The sequence below is a fragment of the Colletes latitarsis genome, chromosome 9 (assembly GCF_051014445.1).
Source record: "Colletes latitarsis isolate SP2378_abdomen chromosome 9, iyColLati1, whole genome shotgun sequence".
NCBI lineage: Eukaryota > Metazoa > Arthropoda > Insecta > Hymenoptera > Colletidae > Colletes > Colletes latitarsis.
The window spans coordinates 19,771,339-19,796,385 of record NC_135142.1 but is presented as its reverse complement, the minus strand read 5'-3'; the positions used below and the strand labels follow the sequence as shown (position 1 = coordinate 19,796,385).

General features: G+C 36.4%; 2 protein-coding genes across 6 annotated transcripts in view; one reads left to right on the top strand and one right to left on the bottom strand.

The window, feature by feature from the left end:
• The window catches only part of Fucta (glycoprotein 3-alpha-L-fucosyltransferase A), a 428,362-nt gene that overhangs the window by 101,078 nt on the left and 302,237 nt on the right, over positions 1 to 25,047 (bottom strand). The window lies entirely within an intron of this gene.
• Positions 1 to 25,047, top strand: part of LOC143345934 (EGFR adapter protein) — a 270,232-nt gene that overhangs the window by 237,918 nt on the left and 7,267 nt on the right. For all 5 annotated transcript variants that reach the window (XM_076773560.1, XM_076773564.1, XM_076773563.1 and 2 more), the window contains 3 exons: positions 15,054 to 15,200; positions 18,783 to 18,971; positions 24,137 to 24,576. In XM_076773560.1, the coding sequence (XP_076629675.1) occupies positions 15,054 to 15,200; positions 18,783 to 18,971; positions 24,137 to 24,576 (776 nt within the window). The remainder of the gene's footprint in view (positions 1 to 15,053; positions 15,201 to 18,782; positions 18,972 to 24,136; positions 24,577 to 25,047) is intronic.

Here is a 25,047-nt window from a genome sequence, read left to right as displayed (position 1 = left end):
AATTATCCTAATTCTGGGTCTAAATTTTTAATATTTGCCATTTACCATTTTTAAAATTTATCGCAATTCTTGCCTTTATTTATGCTCGTTCGAAAACTCGTTTCTTATTTAGGAACCGCAGACACGAATTAAAATTACACGTTCGATATTTCGAATTTATGTGTCACTAATATATCGAATATTTTCGAGTAAAAAAGCTTCCTATACATCACGATGTATTAATATGTATCAGGGGTGGGCCCTGGCAGGTACTTTGTTCGGAATCGCGTCAGAATCTCATAAAATTCCCTGCCACATACTCTGACCGTCATAAGTCATCGGACAGTAGCTTGTCCGGCTTGGGAAAATGTAAATTAAAATAGAAGAACGATCTTCTGCATACACGATACTACCCTAAATTATTTGGTTATATTACGTTATTGTAGCTTATCATCTTCCTGCAAAATTTATAATTTATACGTGCAATTAACTGTAGTTTTTTAAATTTTGTCTTTCGTGAAATTTTCAAGTAAATATAAATATTCCCCAGCAACTCTCAGCGAAAGACTACGACTCTCTCAAAGGCTGACTAGTTCTGTGGCAGACGAAATCTTCACATGCTTTCTAAGCATCTATTCCCACGCAGACTCGCAACCGATACTCCAACAGCTAGAGACTAGCCTAAACATTCTCACTGAATCTCATCCGTTCTGTCCCAAATACTCGTGATGGATACTCGACCACAACGCACGGATATCTCACGCATAGCAAATTCTACGTTTCTCTTCCTTAACAATAGCAATTTGTATCGCAAGAAAAAGTGCAAAATTTACATTGCTTTCTCATTATTTGCATTACTGTGCATTTGCAAATATTCTAGAGAAACGTGTACGCGTTTGATGTAACGGATACGATAACGTATTTGATATAGATTTTCAGCAATCTTATATTTTGAAGGACAACAATGGTTCGCGTAGAAATACAGTGGTCGATGAAGCAGAAATTGAAACTGGAACAGCGACTAGAAGAGATACAACGGTTGCACGATATACATGGAAGTATCCTGATACTCGGTTCTGGGGATGTATACATATAAGGGGACTTCACAAATAGGTGACCAAATTTTAGAATCTCACTCGTTATAAGGATAAAAAAAAAGATATTGAGAACGTAGTACATTTCTTCCAGTTATACACTCTTTTGTTAGATGAGAATATTCCATTAAAGAAATTGATGAAGATGACTTTTTAATCAAATTTTTAATCATAAGAAGTAAACTGAGTTTTACTACTGGCTTATTAAAATAAAGGTGTAACAAGAAATAGTTAAAAACAGTAACAGAAACTGTGACTTGTCTCTTCTACTCGACCTCGAACTGATTCATCCAACAATTTCGTTAAGCACATAACGAGCCATCGTAAATTGAATCGCTACAGATGCAAACTTAACATCACGAATAAATTGTTACTCTATTATTGCAATAAAAATCTTCCATTTCTTTGATTGGAAGAAAAAGGGTGGGTCAATTTTCTCCATCCATTGCAACCAAAGTATTAGGTCGTTCCATATGTTTGTACCGAATTTTGCACTACAACTTAAAGCAATAGTTTAAATATCTAATGGAATTTTATGAAAAACAGTAAACCTCTTCTCGTTGGACATCACCCCTTCCTTTGGCAAAGTCATTCGTTGCTACAAAATTTAATTTTTTCAATCATTGACATTTTCAAATTGTTTGCCCAGTAATAAACCTGGAGACTGTTGTATTTTATTTCTTATATTCTAACAAAAATATTCATGCAATCCAATGCAATTAACTTCGAGCTTTGATACAATATCTATTTGTCTTAAATTTGTACGACTCGATGTTTAAAATTTCAGAAACCCCGTGAACTGAGAAATTTCGTTTCCTATTAAACTATACATTTTATCCTCGTCAAGTTCAGAATATCGAACGACACGAACTTATGAGACGACCTAATACAAAACTACATTCGAACCGTGGCGTTCGAACGTGTTCGTTGCCTGCTCCGTGTGTCACTTTGGCGGATAAAAATTTGCAAGTAGAAACCAAGCGTATGAAGATATTTCAGGCGTGGGTGACGTATGGAAAGAGTAGGCTAGAAAGGTGCACGGCGAGAAATGGTGGCGCTGCGCGGAGGATGGTGTCGGTGGTAGCGATGGTACCGATGGTAGGGCTGGTGGGACGAGAAATCTAGAGGAATGGGAGATATGGCCGTGACCGCGAGGAATGCGTGGAATGTGGCCCGTCACGCCGGGGTAAAGCCACGGCAGCCCGCCATCCGCTCGATCCACTTCGATCCTCGTTTCCCCCGTCTTTACGCTCGAGACGTCCACGTGAAATTGCGTATCAATCCGACGCAATCCTCGATCATGCATTTAATCCGTACTAGCGAACCTTCCTGCCCATTATTTGCGCTGCATTCCAATTTAACACCAAAAGTCACCGCCATTTCGAACGCACAACGTTCCGTTCAAAGGCTCTCGTAAACCATAACGATTGCAAAATTCTAAATAACATTAGTCGCTTGAAAATAATGTTAACTTTTGAGTATTTGTATGTTTCGTGCTCGATTTAAAGAAATTTCGAAAATATACATAGTGTGTTTCCTGTGACAGTAGTATCATTATTTTTTGTTAATTTATTAATGTATAAAAAACACTTGAAAATAATATTGTATATAATGGACTTTTGGATATTTGTATTTTTAATTTAATGTTAATTTAATTTGTAATTACCAGTATTACTATTGTACTACTGCATTCAGTTTTCACTTCTATTTATTTTTATTGAAGCATTGAATCAAACATGTATTATAATCTATTTTAAACAAATTCTGCAACGTGTAGATAATATGGGTTCGATTTTAGCTTTTATATCTTTTTATTTTCATTTACGTGGGTTAAAAGTGCTTCGAATTTGATTCCATTTCGATTTAAATTTAAATTTATATTATCTCCCCTTTTTATTAAGGTTAAACAAAGAGTTTATTTTTTTTAGTGATGTATATAGGAGCCTACATTTTTATAATTTTAGGTCAGAGTGCTTCAAATTTCAGTTGAAACCAAATCAAATTTAAAATTTAATTTTCTTACTTAAATAAATTTAAATTTATATTTAATTTTCTCCCTCTTTTTTCAAGATCATAAAATTTGAAAGAGTTTATTTTTTTAAAGAAATATACAGGAACTTACATTTATATAATTTTAGATTAAAAGTGCTTCAAATTTGAATCGAAACAAAATCAAATTTAATTTTATATTTAACTTTCTCCCCTTTTTATCAAGATTGAATAAAGAATTCATTTTTTTAATGAAATATATAAGAGTTTACATTTATATAATTTTGATTTCAAACTTCCACTCAAGAAATATGTCACAATTTTGTTTCAAAAATTCTGGTTCCCACTCTATAATGGTATCCTGTCACAGAATATGTATCTTGTTACATGTTCATGTAATTCTCACATTATTAAATCCGGTCTTCTCAGAACCATAAATAGATTATGGTGCGTAGTAGGGGTCGCCAAACTGTGGCCCGCAGACCAGATTCGGTACGCTAGTTATTATTATACAGCCCCCGAGTCGAATATGGTTTCTTTAATGAATCTTCTGAGAGATTCAAGAAGCTTCTGTTTCCATGTCCATACAATAATATTCTTCCGACGCAATCATTCGTTTATCGCTACGAAATTCAATTCCATATCTTCTGTACAAACAAAGATGGACCAAATTTAATTCAAATAATAAATAATTTATTCGGCATAACAATTCAATTTTTATTCGTTCATAATCAAATTTTATATTTATATTCACTCCAATGCATCAATGATTTTAATACTGCAGATCTTTATACAAATTCATATTTTTATTAATAGAATTAACGAAATGGGAGCTTTATAGAGACTTGTCTCAGCTCCTAAATATAATAATTCGTATTTTGCTTTAAGTATTTCTTACATTTTTGCATATTAAGTGCTTTCTATAGTTTTTTGAGAAATTTTCCAATAAACATCCGCAGTCTAATAATAATCAATCAAGTTCTGGAAAAATATAATACAAACAGTTACACCAAATAAAAAGAAAAAAATTACACACGCAACGTAATTAAAATCATACCATATCAAAAGCAAGAAACAGAAGTTTCAATAACGTAGACCCCACGTATGCTCGCGAAAGAGTATGTATTGCACGTACACGAAATTTTACTGGCAATAAATTAATTTTATCAACTGTATCGTCCATACGTTCAGAAGACCGGACAGAGAACGTCGACCGTCGCCGATAAATAATTAAAACCAGTTACATTCGTTGCTCTCCAGAGTGATTTACTCCCCCGGAGTTCTCTCGGGTTTCAACAATTTCACACGATAGGCTTTCTATATCCATTAGATCTCGACCGAGTTTCTCGGAAGAAAAGAATATCAGGTAACCGCAGGTTCATACGATTCAGGGAAAGAATTCAAACAGCGGCAGTGTCGACGTTAACCAGTGATTACTCAAAGAAACCCGGATCTAAGAACGTTGAAGAGGGTCTCCGGGACGCTGACCGTCCAAAGTCAACGTCCACAGAAGGAGGCGAAATAAGAACATCGCGTTAAAATTCGAGGCAAAGGGGAGGAGGGGGGCGTTTCGTCCCGTTCTTTTATGGGTCCGGAAATCTCAGGACCGTCTTTTCCTTTGTCGGGGGGGCCGCGTGGCTGTTCTTGCACCGCCTACAACGGGGATAAATTTTTCTCAATGACGCGACCGTAACCCGCCACGGTGCATCGATCTTTCGACGGCCAAAAACCTGCTCCTTTTTCCTCGTTAGTTTTCAAAGTAATTCGAGCCCGGACAACCGACCTTTCGGAAACCATTAATCGTGCCAACTGACCGGCGGAATCGGGGCTAATCGGAAGCCATTCGCCCGGATAAATTGACCCAGAATTTATTCCCACGCCGGCGATTCGCGAACATACGCGTCGGTTTTCCACAACGATTACCCTCCCTTTGATGGCTGCGTCCCGTTCGCGTTCCATCGAAGTTTACGAAATCTTCTGTTATTATTAATAAGCGTTCCTTCAATTTTCTGAGTCCCTGTTTGCTGTTGACTTCAAATTCTTTCTTAAAGGATCACGTCACATTAGATTTTAGAGTAATCAAACCAGAGACAAGCCGCTCAAGTCAGACGGAAAAGTATTGACATTTGTGATTTTTATAGTAATATTTGTTTTTTTTAGAAGAATATAAATTAGAATAATAGGGTAAGAGGACAAGGGGTGAAAATCCCAATTAAATAAGAAAACATGTAATAATAGTACAATAAATAACGGAGTATAAGAATAAAGTTAGCTGTAATTAGAACCAGAAAATAATTTCTTATGCATTAGGTTATACAAATATTAAAAGAAAATGTTAACCAAATAAGTGGTGTAAAAGTTCTGAGTGTAAGAGACTATGCATCGAATAAAGAAAAAACTAATAGCAATTATTTTTTATTGTGAAACTAGTGGCTAGGCTTTGTCCTCGATATCTGAAATGACTTGGGGAATTTCAAACTTTATTTCCCTTCACATATTCAAAATTATTGTTGCAGAAACTGATAACACTCTTGACTTTATCGAGCGATTTTCATTAACTCTTACTAATACATATTGCATTTTTTTCAAATTCATCAAGCCAATTCAGAGAAGATTTATTATTTTTCTGTACTGTATTATATATTTATTTTAATGGAGTAACCCGTGCAATAAATTATTATTACGATATATTTGCTACATACTGGTTGTATTTTATGACTGACGAGCTTTGTAATTACAGTTCTGACGAGTTCTAACACAGTTCTAATGAAAATCGATTTCTAAAATTAAGATTTTACACGTAGAAGCTACTGTTCAATTACTGAAATCGCCCCGTAGAATGAATATTAATTGAAATTTAATGTAGCACCGCGAAGATGGCTAAATAGAATACATAATCGCAGGAGATATGTGGTTTGCCAACGGCTGTTCTATAAACATCCACGACATGATTCTTCAATTTATCACGCGATACATCTTGACTCTTCAAGTACGGGAGGATCCGAGCGTAGAAGCTGACGTTTCGAGGACACATCGCGCATAAACTCGCATAGGATTTACATAAAACATAGGTGGCCGCTAGGAAAGTGATTCATAATATCTTACAACGTGTTTATTCCCCCTGGAGAACAAGCCATTTGGCTACCTCAACCATTCCCAACCTTCGAACAGTGTTCGAAAAGCTGCTCTGTTGATCGATATAATTTTTTTGATATTAATGCAATGCCGTTAGGCTCTTTTTAAAATTCTTCGAGTCCTTTTCGTTCGATAAACATTTCCAAGAATTTACTCAGTTTCAGGAATGATCTGATATTAGGCGAAATAAAAATCTCTTAATACTACCAAATATAAGATTTCGTTCGATATTTAAATTTTTATTTGACTCATGCACGAGTATTATTTTTTTGTAAGAAAATGAAATTTTTGCTGCAAAGTGTCTTCGTTTTCTTATTTTTCAAATAAACGAAAACTTTCTACATAGGACATTCATTTTATTCAAATTTGTTGATGCCTTTTTTCTAACGAAAAAATTACCCTCCTCACAGTTATTAGATCGAATTCTATAACTTCTAAATTTCGTTAAAACTGTACATCTGGTAAACCTCCCAACATGAGAAGGGTAATATACTATTATTTCTGTCTGTAATATTCTATGATCTACTTTGATAACTCGAGCAAAGTGAAACCACATTAGGTATACGTAAATTGTTGCAGTGTTAAAGCATAAAGCGAAGCGAACTTAAATTCTCATTTTACATTTCATTAAACAGTTGAATGTTTGTAATGGCTCACGATGAAACGCTACTCGTGTGGGTGGTCGTGGACATTTTCGAGCGCACATGCATACGAGTAAATGCAAACTGGTACGAAGCAAAACTACCAGTCCTGGCGTAATTCACAAACGGAAAAGTTGCATAGAGCTGCGAGTGGATGTTGTTTCGACTATAGCTCTCCCGCGTGGTAATATTTATTTTTGCCCATCGTAGCCTCGTTAAAGTTTCGCTGTGATGACACTTACGCGGACCTCCACATATTCGACACTCGTTAAATACATTGGGATCAGGTTTCGTGTCGTTCTTCAGTCAAACGACAAACCTATTTATTCTGGAGTAAGTAATTCTCCTGGCGCTTGCCACATATCGTAGGATTATTTAGTTTTGTATTTTGATGTGGGAAATTTTTTTAAAAATAATTGAAAATATACTATTTATGCTTTGCAGTACGTCAAACGATGATTCTCATTTGCAAATACTGTTTCTAGAAGAAAACTGATTTCTCGAAATAATTTTCAACAAATATTGAAATACAATTGGCATTAATTTATTCTCCCTTTATTTCATTAATGATTTTTTTCTCAAATTACATCAAATTGATTCTTTATTCTTCGTTTAAATACAATTCTTTCGATTCCCACTAAACTGGTTAAACTACCAGAATCACAAACACCACATTTCCTCCCGAAACAAACAATTTTTAAAAACTGTTCCATCGAACAACGAATCAGATCCACCGATCGAGTCCCAAACCGCCGAAAGTCAAAGATTTTCGAACGATGTCGCCGACTGAAGAGAAAAAAGCGAGGCAAGCGGGGGTGGGGAGGGAAAGCAACGAAACGAAATGAAAATGTCGAGGGAAAGAATCTCGGTTGCGCGGAGGGGTGGATCTTTTTGTCGGATCCTCGGCAATGGCCGTGGCATGTCGTATGGTAACGAAACGCCCTTAGTCGGACGAGAAGGAATAGAAAGATGAAGAGTGACCAGGGAGCTGGCAGAGAGGCGGCACAGGGCTGGAAGGGGGGATAGGGGAAACGGCGTACAGCTTTCCAGCAGGCTACAGTGCAAATGCAAGCCTTGAATGTGTAATAAGCACTCACGTCGCAACCCTTGGCTAGACCAGTGCATCGTGTCTGCGTTTAGAAAGGTCCTGGCGCGCACACCGTGCCATCGAGCGTGGGATCGGTGTGGACCACACACGTGAATGGTTCGGTACCGTGTGCGTGATTCAGAATGATACGGAACTGTCGACGCAAGTTTGATTGCGAACGGACGACGACGCCGTTGCCTGCCAGGCCGTGAGGCAAACACGCATCGCCGAGGCAGCGCGCGCTAGGGTGAAAACAGGGTGAAATTGCAGGTGGAGGGGCCAGAAGGCTATCGCTCTCTTTTCCAAAGCTCATAAAAGCCACGGCAGTGCGTATTAATGTGCGATGTTGACTGTGTGTTGCAGGAGAGCCACCTAAAAGACGACGCATTGTGCGAACAGGAATGAGAGTATACCACCCTTCTACTTTTTTTTACATTCGCCTTACCCGAGACATATTGTGCCTCCCTCGGATTTCGCGAATTCCTTTCCTCGTCTTGCCTCCTTTCTTTCATTTTTAGACCGCGGGGGGCCCGCAGGGGAAGCCACCTTTTGTCAGACTTATCGTCCATTTTTCGAACGGAGATCGGTTCTCAGAGAACGCCACCGATTCGAATCGTGTCGAATCTGCAGGGCAGGGAGAATCTAATTCGAAAATAAAAAGTCTTGGGAGGTCCTGACGGGCTTAAAAGTTTCGAGAGGCGGACGCAAGAGGAGAATATGGGGGTCTGAACCCTTCGATGCCAACAAAATTTATTATTTCAATTCTAATTTTTATTATTTTTAAGGGTTGAATTCTCGAATTCCTGTTACTTACCTCCTTTGAAAAAATGGAATTTGAATTATTGGAGAGGCGGATACAGAAAAGGAATATGGAGGCCTTCTAACCTTAGCCATCAAAATTTATTATCAATTTTAATTACCTTGATCTCTTTTCTAAATTGTATTATTTTCAGGGGTTCGATTCTCGAATTTTTCTTAGTATGTATTTTTCTTCTTACAACCATTATTTACAATCACATCAATGTATCAGAATTTCTGTATTGACACTAAAACTATCAACAATTATGGTGTATTTATTTGTACCAAAGATATTGAAACATAAATTTTTAACAATTTTTCTAGTGTTAAAGCGTGTAATAGAGAAACACCTATGTGTGTTCTTTTCCTTTTTACCAGTCCCACAATTTTGACAAAATCTGTTAAAAAATTGTCAGTTTCATTTCTTCTTCATGGATTACTTGGATATCTTACTTCAATCTAACAAAAATAGAACCAACTTGTAAATATGAGACAGACAAATTGTAAATATGAGTAGATTGTGTGCCCCTCAATTTGGACATTGGTTGGAGTCTACTGTTGTATGATTTAGCGTACTGTTTCGTTATTTGATGAACCATGAAACGGCTGTCCTAATATTGCTTCGTTCCAAAAACTGAAGATTAAAGATTCAAGAGTTCCAGACCTCGAATCTTCACAGTATTAAAAAACTTCGAAGTTGAGTCGAACTCTTGACTTTCCAACCCTGACTGCGCTTCAACCCTTCACGGAGGCACTTTTGATATTCCGTTCCAGCAGGTCGATGCTTTCATACGTATTTCCTTATCGTAGTAATGAAAATCCAATTTACAGTAATATATTTATCCCCTCGCGGTCCTGGCCAATTTTGATGTTTCGTTCCAACAGGTTCATGAATAATTCAACCTCTTCCGCTCGAACCCCTCGCGCGTGTTTCTGTGTTTTAATAACAAAATCCCAATTTACAGTAATTCAATGTACATGAAACATTCGTTCACAAAATATGTTTCACTATTGTTTAAATCATAGAATTTTTTTTTAGCGCTTGCTTCTTCCATCTTGAATTTTCCTGTTAGAACGTACGAATTTTTGTGTTCTTCTCGTGGATGTGATATAATTATTTGCGATGTTTCAACGCGTTTGATTACAATTATCCAAACGTGAGTAAGAAGCGAGTATAAAATTTTTTCTCGAAAAGCGTGGATTCCATTACTGAAATGATGCTAGGATCGAGCTGCCGTTAATCAAAACATCTATATGCCGGTCTTTGAACCGATAGAGGAGAACAACACTCCACTCGCGAAACTCACCAACAATTTCTAACTAGTTCGCAAGAAACCTCGTTAACGAATTTATTCGCTATGACTTGATAAAGTTTGAAGTCGGCGCGCATCTTCCTCCTTTTAGTTTCCGGAAACCACGCTACTGCTTCGCTGCAACATTAAAAGTTGCCTCGCTGTTTCTCAAAGGGTAGGAATTATTATGTAAAAGCGGCGATTTCGTAGGATTACACGACTTAATAAAAAAAACAATGCTTTCTTATATCCGATTGTCACCATAATGAAAACTTCAATTATCGTTTCACGAATCGATTGTAAAAGACAAGGTTTAGAATCTACAATACATTCATTGTTCATTTTCTAATACAATATGTTTAATTGTTTTATAAACATTGGTCATAATTTAAATAAAATTGTAAATATTCTACAAGAAAATGTATTTCTCAATTAAATTAAAAAAATTAAATAAATTGGTTATTGTTGCCCTGACATCGTTGATAGAAAAAGAAAAATATTCGATCTAAAAAATTATGAAGAATAAATATAAATATAAAGATCGGAAAAATAATGTGTAAATTAGAAGCTCGAATAACTACAGAAAGAAAAATACAAAAATCTGTCCACGATCATTAATTATAAAAAGTATTTTTAAGAAAAGCAATTTTATGGAAACTAATAGCATTTAGTTTTAGACTAGGAATACAGGAAAAGTTATTCCCAGTTTTAGAAATTGAATTTTCTAAAACTTCTCAGTTACAACTATATTCCAGACATATAATTCACGAAACATTTATTTCCTAACTATATAGTTGGTACTGTTTGAAGCTTCCGAGCGTAAGCCGTGTTCATTTCGAAAGAGTGTTTCTACGTTTCGCGTACATTGCAACTTCATCGAGGATCTGATAGCAGACTGATACCGATGCTACAGTATCCTGGTGAAGCCAGTTGCAACTCTGGCGAAACGGAGCATGGCTTACACCAGGAAGCCACGAACAGCATTAACTATAGTCGATGTAGCAGAGTTCAGAACTGGAGAATACCCTAAATATATTATATATAATATAAATAAGTGTTTTTTAAATCCGTGTAATTTGTGAGCTACGATATAATTTGTAAAAAGCACATAAATATTTTATACGTATCATCTATAAAATATTTTATATAAGTCTTGATAGGTAAAGTGACAAAATTTTCTTTTTCATGAAAAATAAAAATACTAGAGGCTTTGTTTCAAAGATTTATCGGCATTCAAATTATCACTGAATTAATAACCCTTTGTAACAGTGTTCTCCAAAATGGAGGATGAGCACATAAATTCCTAAAGCTACTATACAAATCTTAATAAATCTTTTTACAAGAAAATATTAAAATATCTGTTCTACATATGTATATTAAGAAACAACGTTTTGTATCTTAATTTTACACGTTCACAGTGCTACAAAATCTAAACGAATGACAAAATAATTGTTATAGGATTCTTCTTGAAAATGTATCAGATTCAATTAGAACTCTTGTAGGGTTCTAGAGTTGTAGGGTTGACGTACAAGTTTAATAAAATCCAAAATCCAGTGAATCTATTATAATTTTTGGAGGAAGAGATAAACGAATACCAGAAAGAGTTTAGTTGTTAGCTCTAAGAGCTCATTGGCTAGGCCATGCGGGTACTAAGCACACAAATGCCGATGCAACTACCAGGAAAAAACCTACGTCGAGATCAGGAATGTCTCTTCACACGGACACGCGAAAGCCTGCATGCTGATAATTCCGGAACACGTGGTGTGATCCAGCTCGATCGTGTGAAAAAGGGTGGATCTACAATGGAACTCAGCGTCGAACCGAACCACCCAATGTCATGCTTCTACTTGTGAACAAAGTCACTAGATGGGGGCAAAAAGGGGAAAAATCGAATGGCTGTGGGGCTCACTAGCCAAACGATTATTATGATTAATTAATGTAATTATGATCTTAGATATAAATTTTCAGTTTTGTGTTAATGTGAATGTTATCATCATACTTATGGGATTTTTGTAATTATAAAGATCACAACCTCAGTCACAATTTCTTTATCCCACTTGTTGCACTTTGTTTCATTAAAAGAATACCACAAATAATAATAGTGCGTCTTGATAGTATCAAACTTGTTTGCATTAAGAAAATCAGAATTGAGTAAAAAGGGAAAATGAAAAGAAAGGTCTGTGTTCTTGTTAACCTAACCTTGAATATGTGGGAATGTGGCTTTAGACTGAAGTCTGGACGCACCCTAATTTGCTGAGATACAGACTGACTTTCTTGCCCAAGGGTCTTCGAGAACGTACCCCGCGAGAGTGCTCTTGAAAGTAGGTGCTTTGTTAGGGATAACCGAACCTTTATGGTTCAGTCTGTGCAGAAACAAGGCTAAATATTTAGTCACAAACCTGAGATAAAAATTTCTTAGAAATACAAAAGCCATCGTACATCAAAATGAATCAAGTACCAGATTATCAGATAACTACATTTGCTTAAAAGAAATAAAAAAAATTCATAAGAAACAAGTTTCTCTTCATTTATAGTGAATCGCCATTATAGTACACGAATACGAGTGGGAGTAACTGTATAGACAAAAAGTTTGATGTGGAATTCTATTGTATATTTGATATTTGATCTTGTATCCAAATTATAGCACGTTTTGTACTGCAATAAATTCTTCGACCAAACTAACAATAAAATAAATAAATATAAGCTAACTATAATATAATTAATCCCATTCGACTGTTTACAGTGTTCGATATTTTATTTACGATCTCACTATTTCACGTTCTATGAATTATTCTGAAGTATAATTCAATCGATAGAATCAATGAAATGGGAGCTTTCTATAGGGTTGTCTCAACCCCTAAATATAATAATTCGTATTTTACGTATTTCCTATATTTTTGCATGTAAAGTGCATTCTGTATTTGTTTGAGAATTCAAATTTCCCATAAATGCATAAACATCCGCAGTTATTGCATTTTTTGTTTCAAAAACTGCAATATTTTCAATTGCACAAAACTTTTGCCCTCAGGGGGGGTTGTAATTGACGGCGTTCTGGTTTCCCTCTAGCATTGTTTTCGGCAAAAAAAAAAATAGATTTTACACGCACAATGAAAACCCATGTTGCATTTTCCAATGAAACGACCCGATCGTAAAACGCGCGATGAAGGGTGGAACAATCGACCGCGTAGAATAACTTTGAACGTCGATCGTCGGTTTCACGGGGTCGCCCGACAGACATTTCGCGGAATAAAATTCTTGTCGATGGGACGGCGTAGGTCAGCAGGCATCGCCTAAAACGCAAATATCAAACATGCCGTATTCTGGCCGCAGACACGTGGAATGCACGCGTCACACCAGCAACCGGGAACCGTGTTCACATTCGGTTTCCATTTCGAATATCCGGCTTAGGCAAGTGCCGACCGCAGCCTCCGGTATAGTATCGAATGCGGCTGCCTCTCCCTTGTCCCTTACATCCCCTTCCTCCCACGCCATCTCCATTTCCCTTTTCCCTCGGTCTGTCTTACTCCTTCCTTTCTCCAGTCACATTTCTGCTCTCTTCATTTTTCCACCCCACGCCGCCCAGTCGTCCTCTTTTCCGCTTTCTGGCTTGTTATCATCGTGTCTCATTTCTCTTTGCACTTCCTCCCTCCGTGCATGCAACGTGCAGCGGCACATTTACGTATAGTTCCTCCGCGTAGTTTATTTTCCGTATCGACTCCGGTTCCGTTAGCGTCTCCTCAGCCATGGCGTATGGAATATGGATTACGCCCGGTTTCCGTTTCGTCCCTCCTCCTTTTCATTTTGCATCCGAGTCGCGGCAAGTGGCACAGTAATTCCTGCGCTCGAGCGACAATTTTTGCGCTACGCTCCGGGGACGAAATCATCCCCCTGCTCGTGCTTCTTCGACGCTGTCGATAATCCGAAACTTTTTCACGAGCGGGCCACTGTACTTTATTACAAAGAGCAACGAAGACTCGAAAATATAGCTTTGAAAATTCTTTGATACCAATGCGACTGCATTTCCAAAAGTTAATCTGGGTCGAATTTTTTGCACGTTTACTAGTGCGAGCTCCATTCTTTTGTACGTAGGAAAATTTTTAAATCAGTTTCTGTTCAAATTTTAGCAACTATATTTTGCGTATTAAAATACTCAAAATGGAAATTTTCGTACAAAAACTGAAACACCGAATTTTTGTTAAACATTGAAATTGAAAATTTCTATACTATTGTTTTGAGATGTTTAACCCTTTGCCATATTGTACCATAGCTCGACTCGAGTTTCATATCTGATGACACAAATTGAATTTAGAAAATATATGAATAAAACTTTAATTATAGGTATTTATACATTTTATTGTTAAAATCAGAGTCGTAGTTTGTCTATCATTGATCTATGGCAAGTACTATAACTTTTTGATGAAAAAAGACGAAAATTCTCTTACTGGAAAAGAAACATAATACTACTCGGGGTTTATTCAGAAACACTCAGAAAAACACAGGTCACGAATATTAAATAAAAATATTACCAGTTCGAATAGAAGGCTACTCCAATAAACTCGTAGTTGTGACTTTTAATCCTAATCAATCGTAGATTAGAGATCCAGGTCAATTGATGTAGATCGGAACGCGGAGCAAAGGGTGAACACAGCGAATTAATTGAAATTCTCCGGTTCAATATTAATTAATGCACCAGCTGCATTTAGGTCAACCGTTGATTCACTATCACGTAAATAATGCGCCCCTCTTACATTCCACTTTTGTCTTTGGAGAATCAAACCATAATACAAATTGTACAAAATACAAAAATAATTTAAGTAATATATTTTTCGATTAAATGTAAGAAATCTATGCATTCGTAAAAATTATTCTGAGTCTGGAACGTAAATAAAAAGACGTTACAAAAATAAGTACTGGATTTATTCCGACAGGACTTGCTATGGAATCCTTATCGATTAGTTCTATTATCAGATCCAGAACGAAACGCAGTAATGTTGTTCCGTGTAATTAAATTATATTTTGTCTTCTTTTCTTGTTGCAGGCGGAGGAGTTGAACACCCTTGTCGGCAATGCTTTTCGTATGGCATACGTGGCGCAACTTCAGCGCCAGCCGATTCTTCACGATGTGATCTCACCGCAATCGTCGCCACCCTATCGCAAGGACAAACAGGAGACACGGTCTTCGTGGGTACGTTTTTTGTCCTAATTCCCACGCTAACAGTTCCGTTTTCCTCAATCTTAATCGTAACGAGTGTCAAACGACACGATTAATGGCCACTGGCTGATCTAGAAGAACTCGAAAAGAGGAGGATAGAAATTGAAACAGAAACATTAGAATTTCGATGGTCGTTCAACGCTGTGAAATTCTACTAATATTTGTAGAAAAATTATCTGAAAAAATTATTTTACCACTGTTATTAGTAATGCACGACAACGAAGAAACATTTTCTAAAGTCTGCTTGACAGGTCTTCGAAAGAAGAAATCTGGAGGATCTTAGACTGACAAATAAGCAGACCATGCAGTTGTCATTTTTCGATTTAACGTGAAATTGCATAAAAATTAACTAACGACAATTACTGTTATTATTATCTGCTAATTATTTACTTCTTTTAGAAGTGTTTACATTCTTTCCTGGCCTTCTAAACAATTACTTAAAAGTTGGACTTAAAAGTCTACTCGACAGGTCTCTATAAGAAGAAATTTGAAGGATCATAGATCAATAAATAAGCAAACCATGCAGTTGTCATTTTTGCATAAAAACAAGAACTAATGGAAATTACTGTTATTATTATCTGCTGATTATTTGCTTCTTTTAGAAGTATTTACATTTTCTCGACAATCTGTATCTCCTATTCTGGACTTCTAAACAACCATTTGTGGTTAAAAAATTCTTTCACATATCTTTTCATTACTTAATTCGTAGTATATTCCATGTACCACGATGTTCTCGTTGAAAAACGTATGCTACAGACAAAAGAACGTGAATAGATTTCCGTGCATAAGAAATAAAATGAATTTGTACGCGTCAAGTTATTTTTTCTAAATATCTACGCGCTAGGAAAAGGGGAAACGTCGGCTAACGCGGTTTCATAGGGGCCTCCGGCTCCAGTAGATGTGTCCCATTTACTAGCCGCGTTAATTATAAATTCGACCTGAGTCTCTTGGCCCCGTCGAGTCTCCAAGTAAACGGTCAGCTCATCGCGGGCATGTCCGCTAGTTCTACCTACGCAATTGTCCTGGGAATTGTAGGATTCTGTCGATAAACTATTCATCGGCTTCCAAGTTTCGTCAAATGAAAGGCTTTCAAACTATACTCGAGACAAAATTGGTAAGTAAACTTCGAGGCCGCCACGCGATCTCTCGCAGATCCTTTGAAGCGTGTTAAACATTCGATGCAAGTCCCATTTTCGCCTTCGTGATCGTGCATTCTTAGAAATACACGCTTTATCTTCGTAGAAATAATTTATAGTACATAGTGTTGCAACAATTAAAACGTAAAGTTGTATAAAATGATAGATGTAAAAGTAAAGTCGATTAATGTTTCAAATTTTATTGAATAGAGTTTAGGTGAATGTAAATTTTTGGGTTACTGTGGATAAGAAATCGTTATTTATCGGTGATTTTACAAAGACTTCTTACTTGTCAAATTTAATATATTTGATCGAAATAATTTTGATTTAATTTTTTTAGTTAAATATTTGAACTTAGGTTTTATACATATTCTTTTACGAACATTTAAAAATTGATATAGCAATGGATTAAGAATATGAAAACGATAAAAAAAGTATGTACTAAAGCTTATTGGTGGGCACGTTTGTACCGTAGTAATTCGAATAAATTAATTTCCATACGTGACGACGGTGGAATTATAATTTTCTATATACGCTTTGTCACATGGATTCCTGCCAGCTAAAGTTCAAATGACTAAGTTCACACTACCCCTTCTTCTTCTTGGCACGCGTCTCGTTTTCGCGCGCCAAGGCGTTCGATGGTTGATGTAGCTTTCGTTATTAGAATTATTATTCCAGTATTTTCTAAAATCAGAGGAACATGCAATCCAAGGAAATTTTATCATACTTCTCTCTATTAAAGCAGCAATCGTCGAAATTTAATTTTTTTGGGGTAGATTTTTTTCGTTAGATTTTAAACCTATCACTTGAACTCAACAGTTTTCTATTTTCTTAACAGGATACATTCGAAAAAGATTGGAAACCGTAACTCTTACCGGCGACTAGCGAAGAGGGATTCGAAGAATGTGAGGCTTTAGTATGCATGACTGCACGTGACGATACTGAGTGCTGTGTGCGTGAAAACAATACATAAACGCCATATACTATACGTTTCTATAGAATGTTTCAGTATTATGTCCTTTTAGTTAGTAGTTATTATCAACATGCCTTTAAAACGACGGGAAGTATACGTTCTAATTGTCTATAATTATGAATTATAAATGTAGGTATCAGAATTCCATTTATGAAACATGTATTTTCTATAGTCGTTCTAAAACATAAATCTACAAGTGTAGAAAAGGAAAATTATTTTTTATTGTGGGGGTCAATTACGATTATTTCATAATACCGAAAATCTATGCATTCTCATAATTTTCAAACGAAATTCATAACTACAATAGTGCATATATCTCATTGAAATTTAGTTGTGAAGTAGAGCTCATACGTACCTACAAAAAAGTATTAAACAACATTTTCGTAGAGCGTCGAACAAATTTATTAAAAATCAAAAACGAATTTTTAAGAAAAATTGACAGGTGCTGAAATTTCTCGATGAAAAAAAAATTTCAAATCGTTCTGGAAAAATTATTTTCGGTTACGGGGGTCAATTACAATCATTTTTGGTGAATACGCATACCCCCGAAATCCTACGCCCTTTCGAAAAAAAAATTCCTTACCGAAAGTATAAATTCTGGCCAGAAATGTCTGCCCGAATTTTCATGCAAATCTTTAAAACGTCATAACTTCTGAACGGATTGGACGATTTTAATGTTTAAAAAAGCAAACTACGCGTATTTTGATGAAGAATACATACAAATCACAAAAATATTCGAAAAGTTGGTCCTTGACCCCGCAAAATGAGAAAGACCCCATAAAAATGGTCCAATTTTCAAACAACCAAAACTCCGACAATAGTGAATATATTTCAATGAAATTTTGAGAGGAAGTAAAGCTCATGGGTACCTACAAAAAAGTATTAGACAACTTTTCTGTAGGGCGTCAAACAAAATTACTAAAAATCAAAAACGAGTTTTTAAGAAAAATCGACAGTGCCTAAATTTTTTGGCGAAAAAAAAAGACTTGGAATCGTTCTAAAAAAATTATTTCTAGGTTCTGTGGTCCAATACAACCATTTTTGGTGAATACACATACCTCCGAAATCCTTCGCACTTTCGAGAAAAAAATTCACGAAGGTGAACAAATGTTTCGACAAAATTAAAAAATTTCGAATCATTCTGAGAAAATTATTTTTGGTTGCCAGAATCAATTACAGTCATTTTTGGTGAATACACATACCCCGGAAATCCTACCCACTTTCAACAAAAACATTCTTTACCGAAAATATAAAATGTATTTCTTATGTTCATTTCTGTAACCTGTTGATAATTTTACAAGTGACACGAAGATGGTAATGGGGTTTAGAATACCAAGAAAATGAGCCGAAAAATTACATTGGATGTGAGGTGTCTCGTATACCTCGTCTGTGGTAAAACACCCAATTTTCGAATCTAGTTAACGATTTGATTTTCGTCTGTTACAGAACAAATCACTACCTGGCGACAATTCGATCGCCGGTGTAGGAGGCGGTTGCAGAAATTCGTCGTCGAATTCGTGGCTAAAAAGTCGAACGTCGCCCACGTCCAGAACTGGAAGCGGTTCGTCTGCGGCGGACATGAACGTACAGCTCGGCAGTGCCGGCTCGCCCACGCTGCGACTCGCCAGCGTGAAGGTAGCTTACGTCATTTTGTTCCCCCCGTATTTCCGCTCAATGGCTTTTCAAGAAACATATGATGCTATTTCACGCCACTATTCGCCACGCTTTTCGAGCCGGACTTAAACAGAGACGTCGTTTCGCCAGTTCGTTGGCGCCATTATAGTCGAAACCTCCCAAGATACGCACACTCGGATATACACTAATGATTTAAATTATATCAAATTGATACCATCGACTTTGGTCAGTCGATTATTTATTTAGTTATGGGTAACGAATTTACCCTTTGGTATAAATAAAATTATGTGAGGTTTGACAAAATTATAATCTAGTTTCTAATGGTATCAAACAGGGGGTGTCCTTCAACAATCAAAGTTTGCCGATATATTTCAGTGGTATAAATGGAGAAAAGAATTACTCGAAACCCTAAGTAAATAGGAATTTACGTGAATTTTAATTTTCATAAACTCTTTATTTTTGTGTAAATATTTATAAATTCTACCCTGAAAATTACTTTGGAATTCACCAATCATTGTTCGCCTAGATATAAAGCATTTAATTTCGACTTGTCGAAAAATTGTAGTACATTTTTTACTTTTGTCAAAGACAGAGGACTCTTGAGAGCAAACTTGATCGTTTTCAAGAATTCTTTTAAAGCAAACGTTACGTCTAACGTTCTGATTCTTTTTTTTTTAATATTCTACATCACAAATAATTAAAATTTTCCAAACGACTATGTAGATTCATTCACAAGTTAAATAATGTGACGCCATAGTGATCTTATCGAGATCTCGATGATGCTTCGTATTCAAATTATATCGATACTATAAGAAAATAAAAAAAGATGGCAACTTATTTCGATACCAAATTAATGAGTATTTCACAGGATTGGTACCATCATTAGTAACGTACTAGACATCAAATTCAATCTATTCCAACGTCTGCATTTGTACTCAGCTTGATGTATCTTGTTATTTATTATATTACACGTTTTATTGACCGACGTGTCGTCGATCGCTTCATTCATCGAAGTAGTCTCACCTTATTAATTTGACATAAAACAGTCCCCATGGCGTATACTCGTCGCGGTCGTGCGTAACGACATTCATAATCTCGCGAAATTCATTCGGAATTACGGTGGACGGGTATAAATAATCAATATCTCATTAATCGTTCAATGCGTTCGAAAATTCTTGGCATACATCGAATCGTGTAACAATCTTCTAAAATTGCTCTCGTTGATCTACGACTGATCTTCATCGAATTGTGTATCGAAGGAATAACTTTAAATTCTCGAGAGTGTATTTCTAAGAAACGTAATAATAAAACAATATTTAAGATCGTAAACAATAAATTAGATAACGCGATAAAAATAACCCAGTCGACTTTTAATGGTAATTTAACGTAGTTCAATTTAAAAATAAAGGTCTTCGTTTTAAAGGTCCAAGAACATTCCCTGTCAAACTCACGTTGAATATATTTTTTATGAAGTAGCCAACAGTTTGTTCTTGCTTTAAATTTTGCATTTTCTTACAATTTCTTCGTGAATCTTTTCGTCGCTTAATTCAAGGTACGTTCTGTTTACAACAATCTCGACGTTGAAAAATGTAAAGGCTACCGCAAACAGGTGCTGAAACCTGTCTCTTGTTCATCTAGTGGTATCTCATCCGGAACTCGGATCGTTCTTTTTCTCGCAAACTGGTCCTCCTTGGTACAAAGATTCCTTGGCTGCAAGTTTGCGTCCACGGAGCCGCAAGTTTGCATACATTAGTCTTGCGTAGTGCAACTAATTTAAACTCGACTGCTGCCTCCGTGTAATGACACAGCATCGTACGATAACAGCTTAGCCGGCCGTAATTCCTTAACTTCTAGCAAAAAGAGAACTTCTCTTGGCCGGAACTTGAAAAATCGGAAACATTACATTTTTTGCGATATTATCTTTACGCTCGGACGTTTTGTACGTCCATGCTGGTGGTCCACGGGATCGGAGTTTACGGATAAAGCATTTAAAAAACGCATTTGGAATTCAAAAGAAAGATACAAGCCTCCTGACGTATCCCCATTTCTTTCGTTAGTACAAATGATGGTCTTTGTGGCTTCCGGGTAGGAGCTGTATCCTTAATGAAAGACGTCCCGACGTTTTACTAACATGTCATCTAGGTTCATCAAGGAGCTAGATAACGCGCATTAATACCGACGTGTATCCTGTAGTTCTTGTCTATACAAAGTGGCTCTTCTTCGTACGAGAAGAGAAGAAAATAGAAAACGTAGAATAAAATTCTTTTTATTAGGCTATTCGTTATCAAAGAAACCAACTGTCGAGCATCAATCTACTCGATTAATTGTAAATATCAAGCATAGGTGGTATGTTTAATAAAATTAATTACAGATGACACGAAACTATGCTAATCAAATATTGCCTGTGTTACTATCCATTATTTTTTAATTTTTAAAAAATTAAAAAACTAAGTGGTACTCTATTTAGAATATTCAATAATTCCCAATAATTTCTTGGATGTTACGTAGGTTATTTACCAATATTTTTGTTAGCCACGCCCAATCGATAGATCAAAATCGAAAGATATTTTCTCAGCGAACGCTAGGGATCGTTGGAAATTAATAAGTATTCTACGAACGTCGACAGGGACTCGGGCTATTAATTGAATCCCATCTGGAACATAGTCCTCCCAGTTTTTTTAATTGCTCGACCGATCGATTAAACGATCTGTGACCGTCGACCGACAATCCATAACGCGAACATTGGTATCTTAAACGGACAAGAACTACGCGACGCACACCAGCGCGCGGCATCTGACCTCCCCAGCTAGCTGAAATGTTAGTAAAACGTCGGGATGCCTTTGCAAAAGAACAGAGCTCACGCTCGGAATCTTCAAACAGTGACACCCGCAAGAACCCAAACCGTGAAAGCATCAAAAATCTTTTTCGTTGGTGTCAGTCACATTTACACCGTATATGGCGGAGTCAACGGAAGGATCAACTCGGCTGGCAGAAAAAGTTGCAGGAACGAGAATCTCCACCCTTTACTTTCCTCCGACCATCCAGAAAACTCGTGGTAAAGGATTCGAAACATTTTACGATTTTATGATTGCCCTGCGACGTTTACACTTTTGCTTCGTACGGCTTTTCGTTGGTAATATTTATTATTACTACTTCAATAGGGAATAATTCTCATAAAAGCACATATACCTCGTCTTTACACCCAATATATACTTATTTTTATACAATATATTATCAATTCTAATTTTCAAGTGTTTAGAAGTTTGGTACAATGAAGACGTATTATTATTATATACTGATTACGTTTCAACGTCCATTTAATTCTGATTAACTAGCCAGTGTTCTCCAGAGTCAATCCTTTCGTTTCACCATAGTCTCACAGTAGAAACGTCGTTTTAATCATGGGAATTATCCACAGAATTCAATTAAGGGATAAAAATAAAATTCGTAAGAATGAAAGAATCTGGAAAATAACTCATTTCAAGTAAGTAATATTTTATGTAGGTGCTTGCAGGTGTTCGTATGAAGAGTGAAGTATATTTTATTCAATTCCAGCATTTAAACATTAAATTCTTCTTCGTTAACGCGAGGAACAGTGCAGTAAAAAGAGAAATTTTATAGGCACTTTCTAGATAGATTTACAAGCTTCCAGAGCTCTGTTGCATAACGTACTTCCTCCAGATGAACAGTGTTCGTTAAATACAACCAGTGGAAGAGAAACTTTCTTCAAAGAAAAAGTTTAAACAGACTTTCTATGAAAATGATCAAGATGGGATGTGCTGAATCTTCCCATATAATTGTTGCCACTTTTTAAGAAAATAAATGAAAGCATTTAGTGGCTGTACGGATCCTGAACCTTCTTTTTTATCAGAATTGTGGTCAATTTATAATCTTTTACAATTTTCTGAAATATCAAATATTAATATGTATCCAAACATGTTTGCTACCTGTACATAATTATGAAATGATGCAGTGATGATCCCAATACATTTTAAAATCAAAAATTAGTTGACAATCTGTTTCATAAATCTGTTAATTCCCTGCTAAAATGTCTGGTTATTCAAATTAATGTTCTCTACTATTTATTTACCATTTTCGTTCGAAGATATTTTATTTTACGAGGAGCACTGTTTCTAGTTTCTATCTTAAATTTATTTAACGAAACGCATTACACGCTGCAAATAGAAAATAATCGTAATTCGTTCATTATAATCCGCCGCATTAATCGGCTGACTGTATTTCGTTGGTTGACCATGCTGTGCGTTTGTTCGGGTAACCGTAATCGTATTACCGCTATATCCGAGTACTATTTGGTTTACCGAGTATTCGGTTATCCAGATATCAAAAGCTCTGATTAGGTGACGAAATTCAATAAACAACGGTGTTCGGTAAAATGCGAGCAACCGGTTAAAAAGCTTTATTCGAGCGCGTGGAAATAATTTTACTCCCATTGGGATCTCTCGTTGAACGTTAACAACAAACTAAACGGATATAACACTTCAGAAATGTACTAAATAAATCATTGTTGCATTATTTTAAATATGCTTCTCAAATCTTTAACGATTCGCTAGATTCACAGACATCGAGAATATTTCTGTCATGTTTTCGGTTACATTAAAATGCGATTTTTATTTTAATTAGAATATACAGGATATCTGGGAATGGTTACGACTAAACTAATGTCCAAAAATGTATTTATTGGAGAGATATTAAATGTTTCTATTCATCGAACTCTTTCAAATATTCCATCTGCATTGGAAATAATAGTAAATGCATTTTGAATACATTCTCGATCGAATATTTCGTACAAATAAATCATAAATATCTTTAAAAGCTATCTACTCGGTAAAGCATTTTCGAACATAAATTTATATGAACTTTATCTATTTGGCTCTGCATATTCGTATCAGTGCATCGATAAAATTCAAATTGTTAACAATATTTACGTGTTATGTTACTTAAAATCGACGAGTTGTATAAATCCAGTGGTAAAAAGAATAATACTACGAGGTGCTTGCCAAAAACGAGCGTTGACCAACGTGTAATCGAACTATGACGATGCGTTAAGGTGTTTCAAAAGCTTCGTATCTAAGAATTCCACCTCCCTTCGACATTTGCGAGCTGTACGACGGTATGTAACGAGTGTCTTTTTTGCATTGAACCAGACACCGAACTCGATCCCAGGTCTACGGCCGACGCACAATTTCACGAACGTTCTCGGCCCCATAACGAACGAGGACGAACCAAAGAGTATCTCTCAGCAAAGTACACCGAGCAGCGATGAGAGCAACTCGCCGACGGAACTGAACTCGTACAAGAGGCTAACGGACAAGCCGCCTCTGATAAAGCGGCTGGCGATGGGTTTGACAGGTGGACGTGACGTTCTTGGACTAAACGGTGAGGATGACAGCTGCCCCCTCGTCAGTGGTAGTAGTACGCCGACGAGCCCCTCGAATAGGCCGCATTCTGGGGGTTACATAAACGAGGCGATCATCGACTCGGAGGGCACCAGGCCGACCTACAACAAGATCCCCCCCTCAGAGAGCCTGGATAACACTATAAACGCGTCCATCACCGCGAAAAACTTCAACATTGAGAACAACAGGTAACCTTGCTACGAACGTTGATCATCGGTTGCCTCCGTCAACTCTATAGTACGCTGAGAAAATGGAGCAAAGTTACCCTCGAGTCGAGCAAGTGTGGGATTACGGTTGAGTACTTGTTACGGTGATGATTCGTAAAATGAACGCGTGATTTGTAAGTTGAACGTTTCTATTACAACTGGAGGGGACAGTTAAAAACGATATCGTTGTGTATAAATGTCTGTTGGTGTCGAAAGATGAGCTAAGAGTGATGTTCATTTTAAGAATCTTTATTGAACTGCGGATGTTTATGCATTTATGGGGGAAAACTACAGAATGCACTTAATGTACAAAAATATGAGAAATATTTAAAGATACGAATTGTTATATTTAGGGGTTGAAACAACGCTCTAAATATGAATTTGCATAAAGATCCACAGTCTAATCATCACTGTACCATGTATATACTGTAAACTCTAGTCTTGATGGAATTT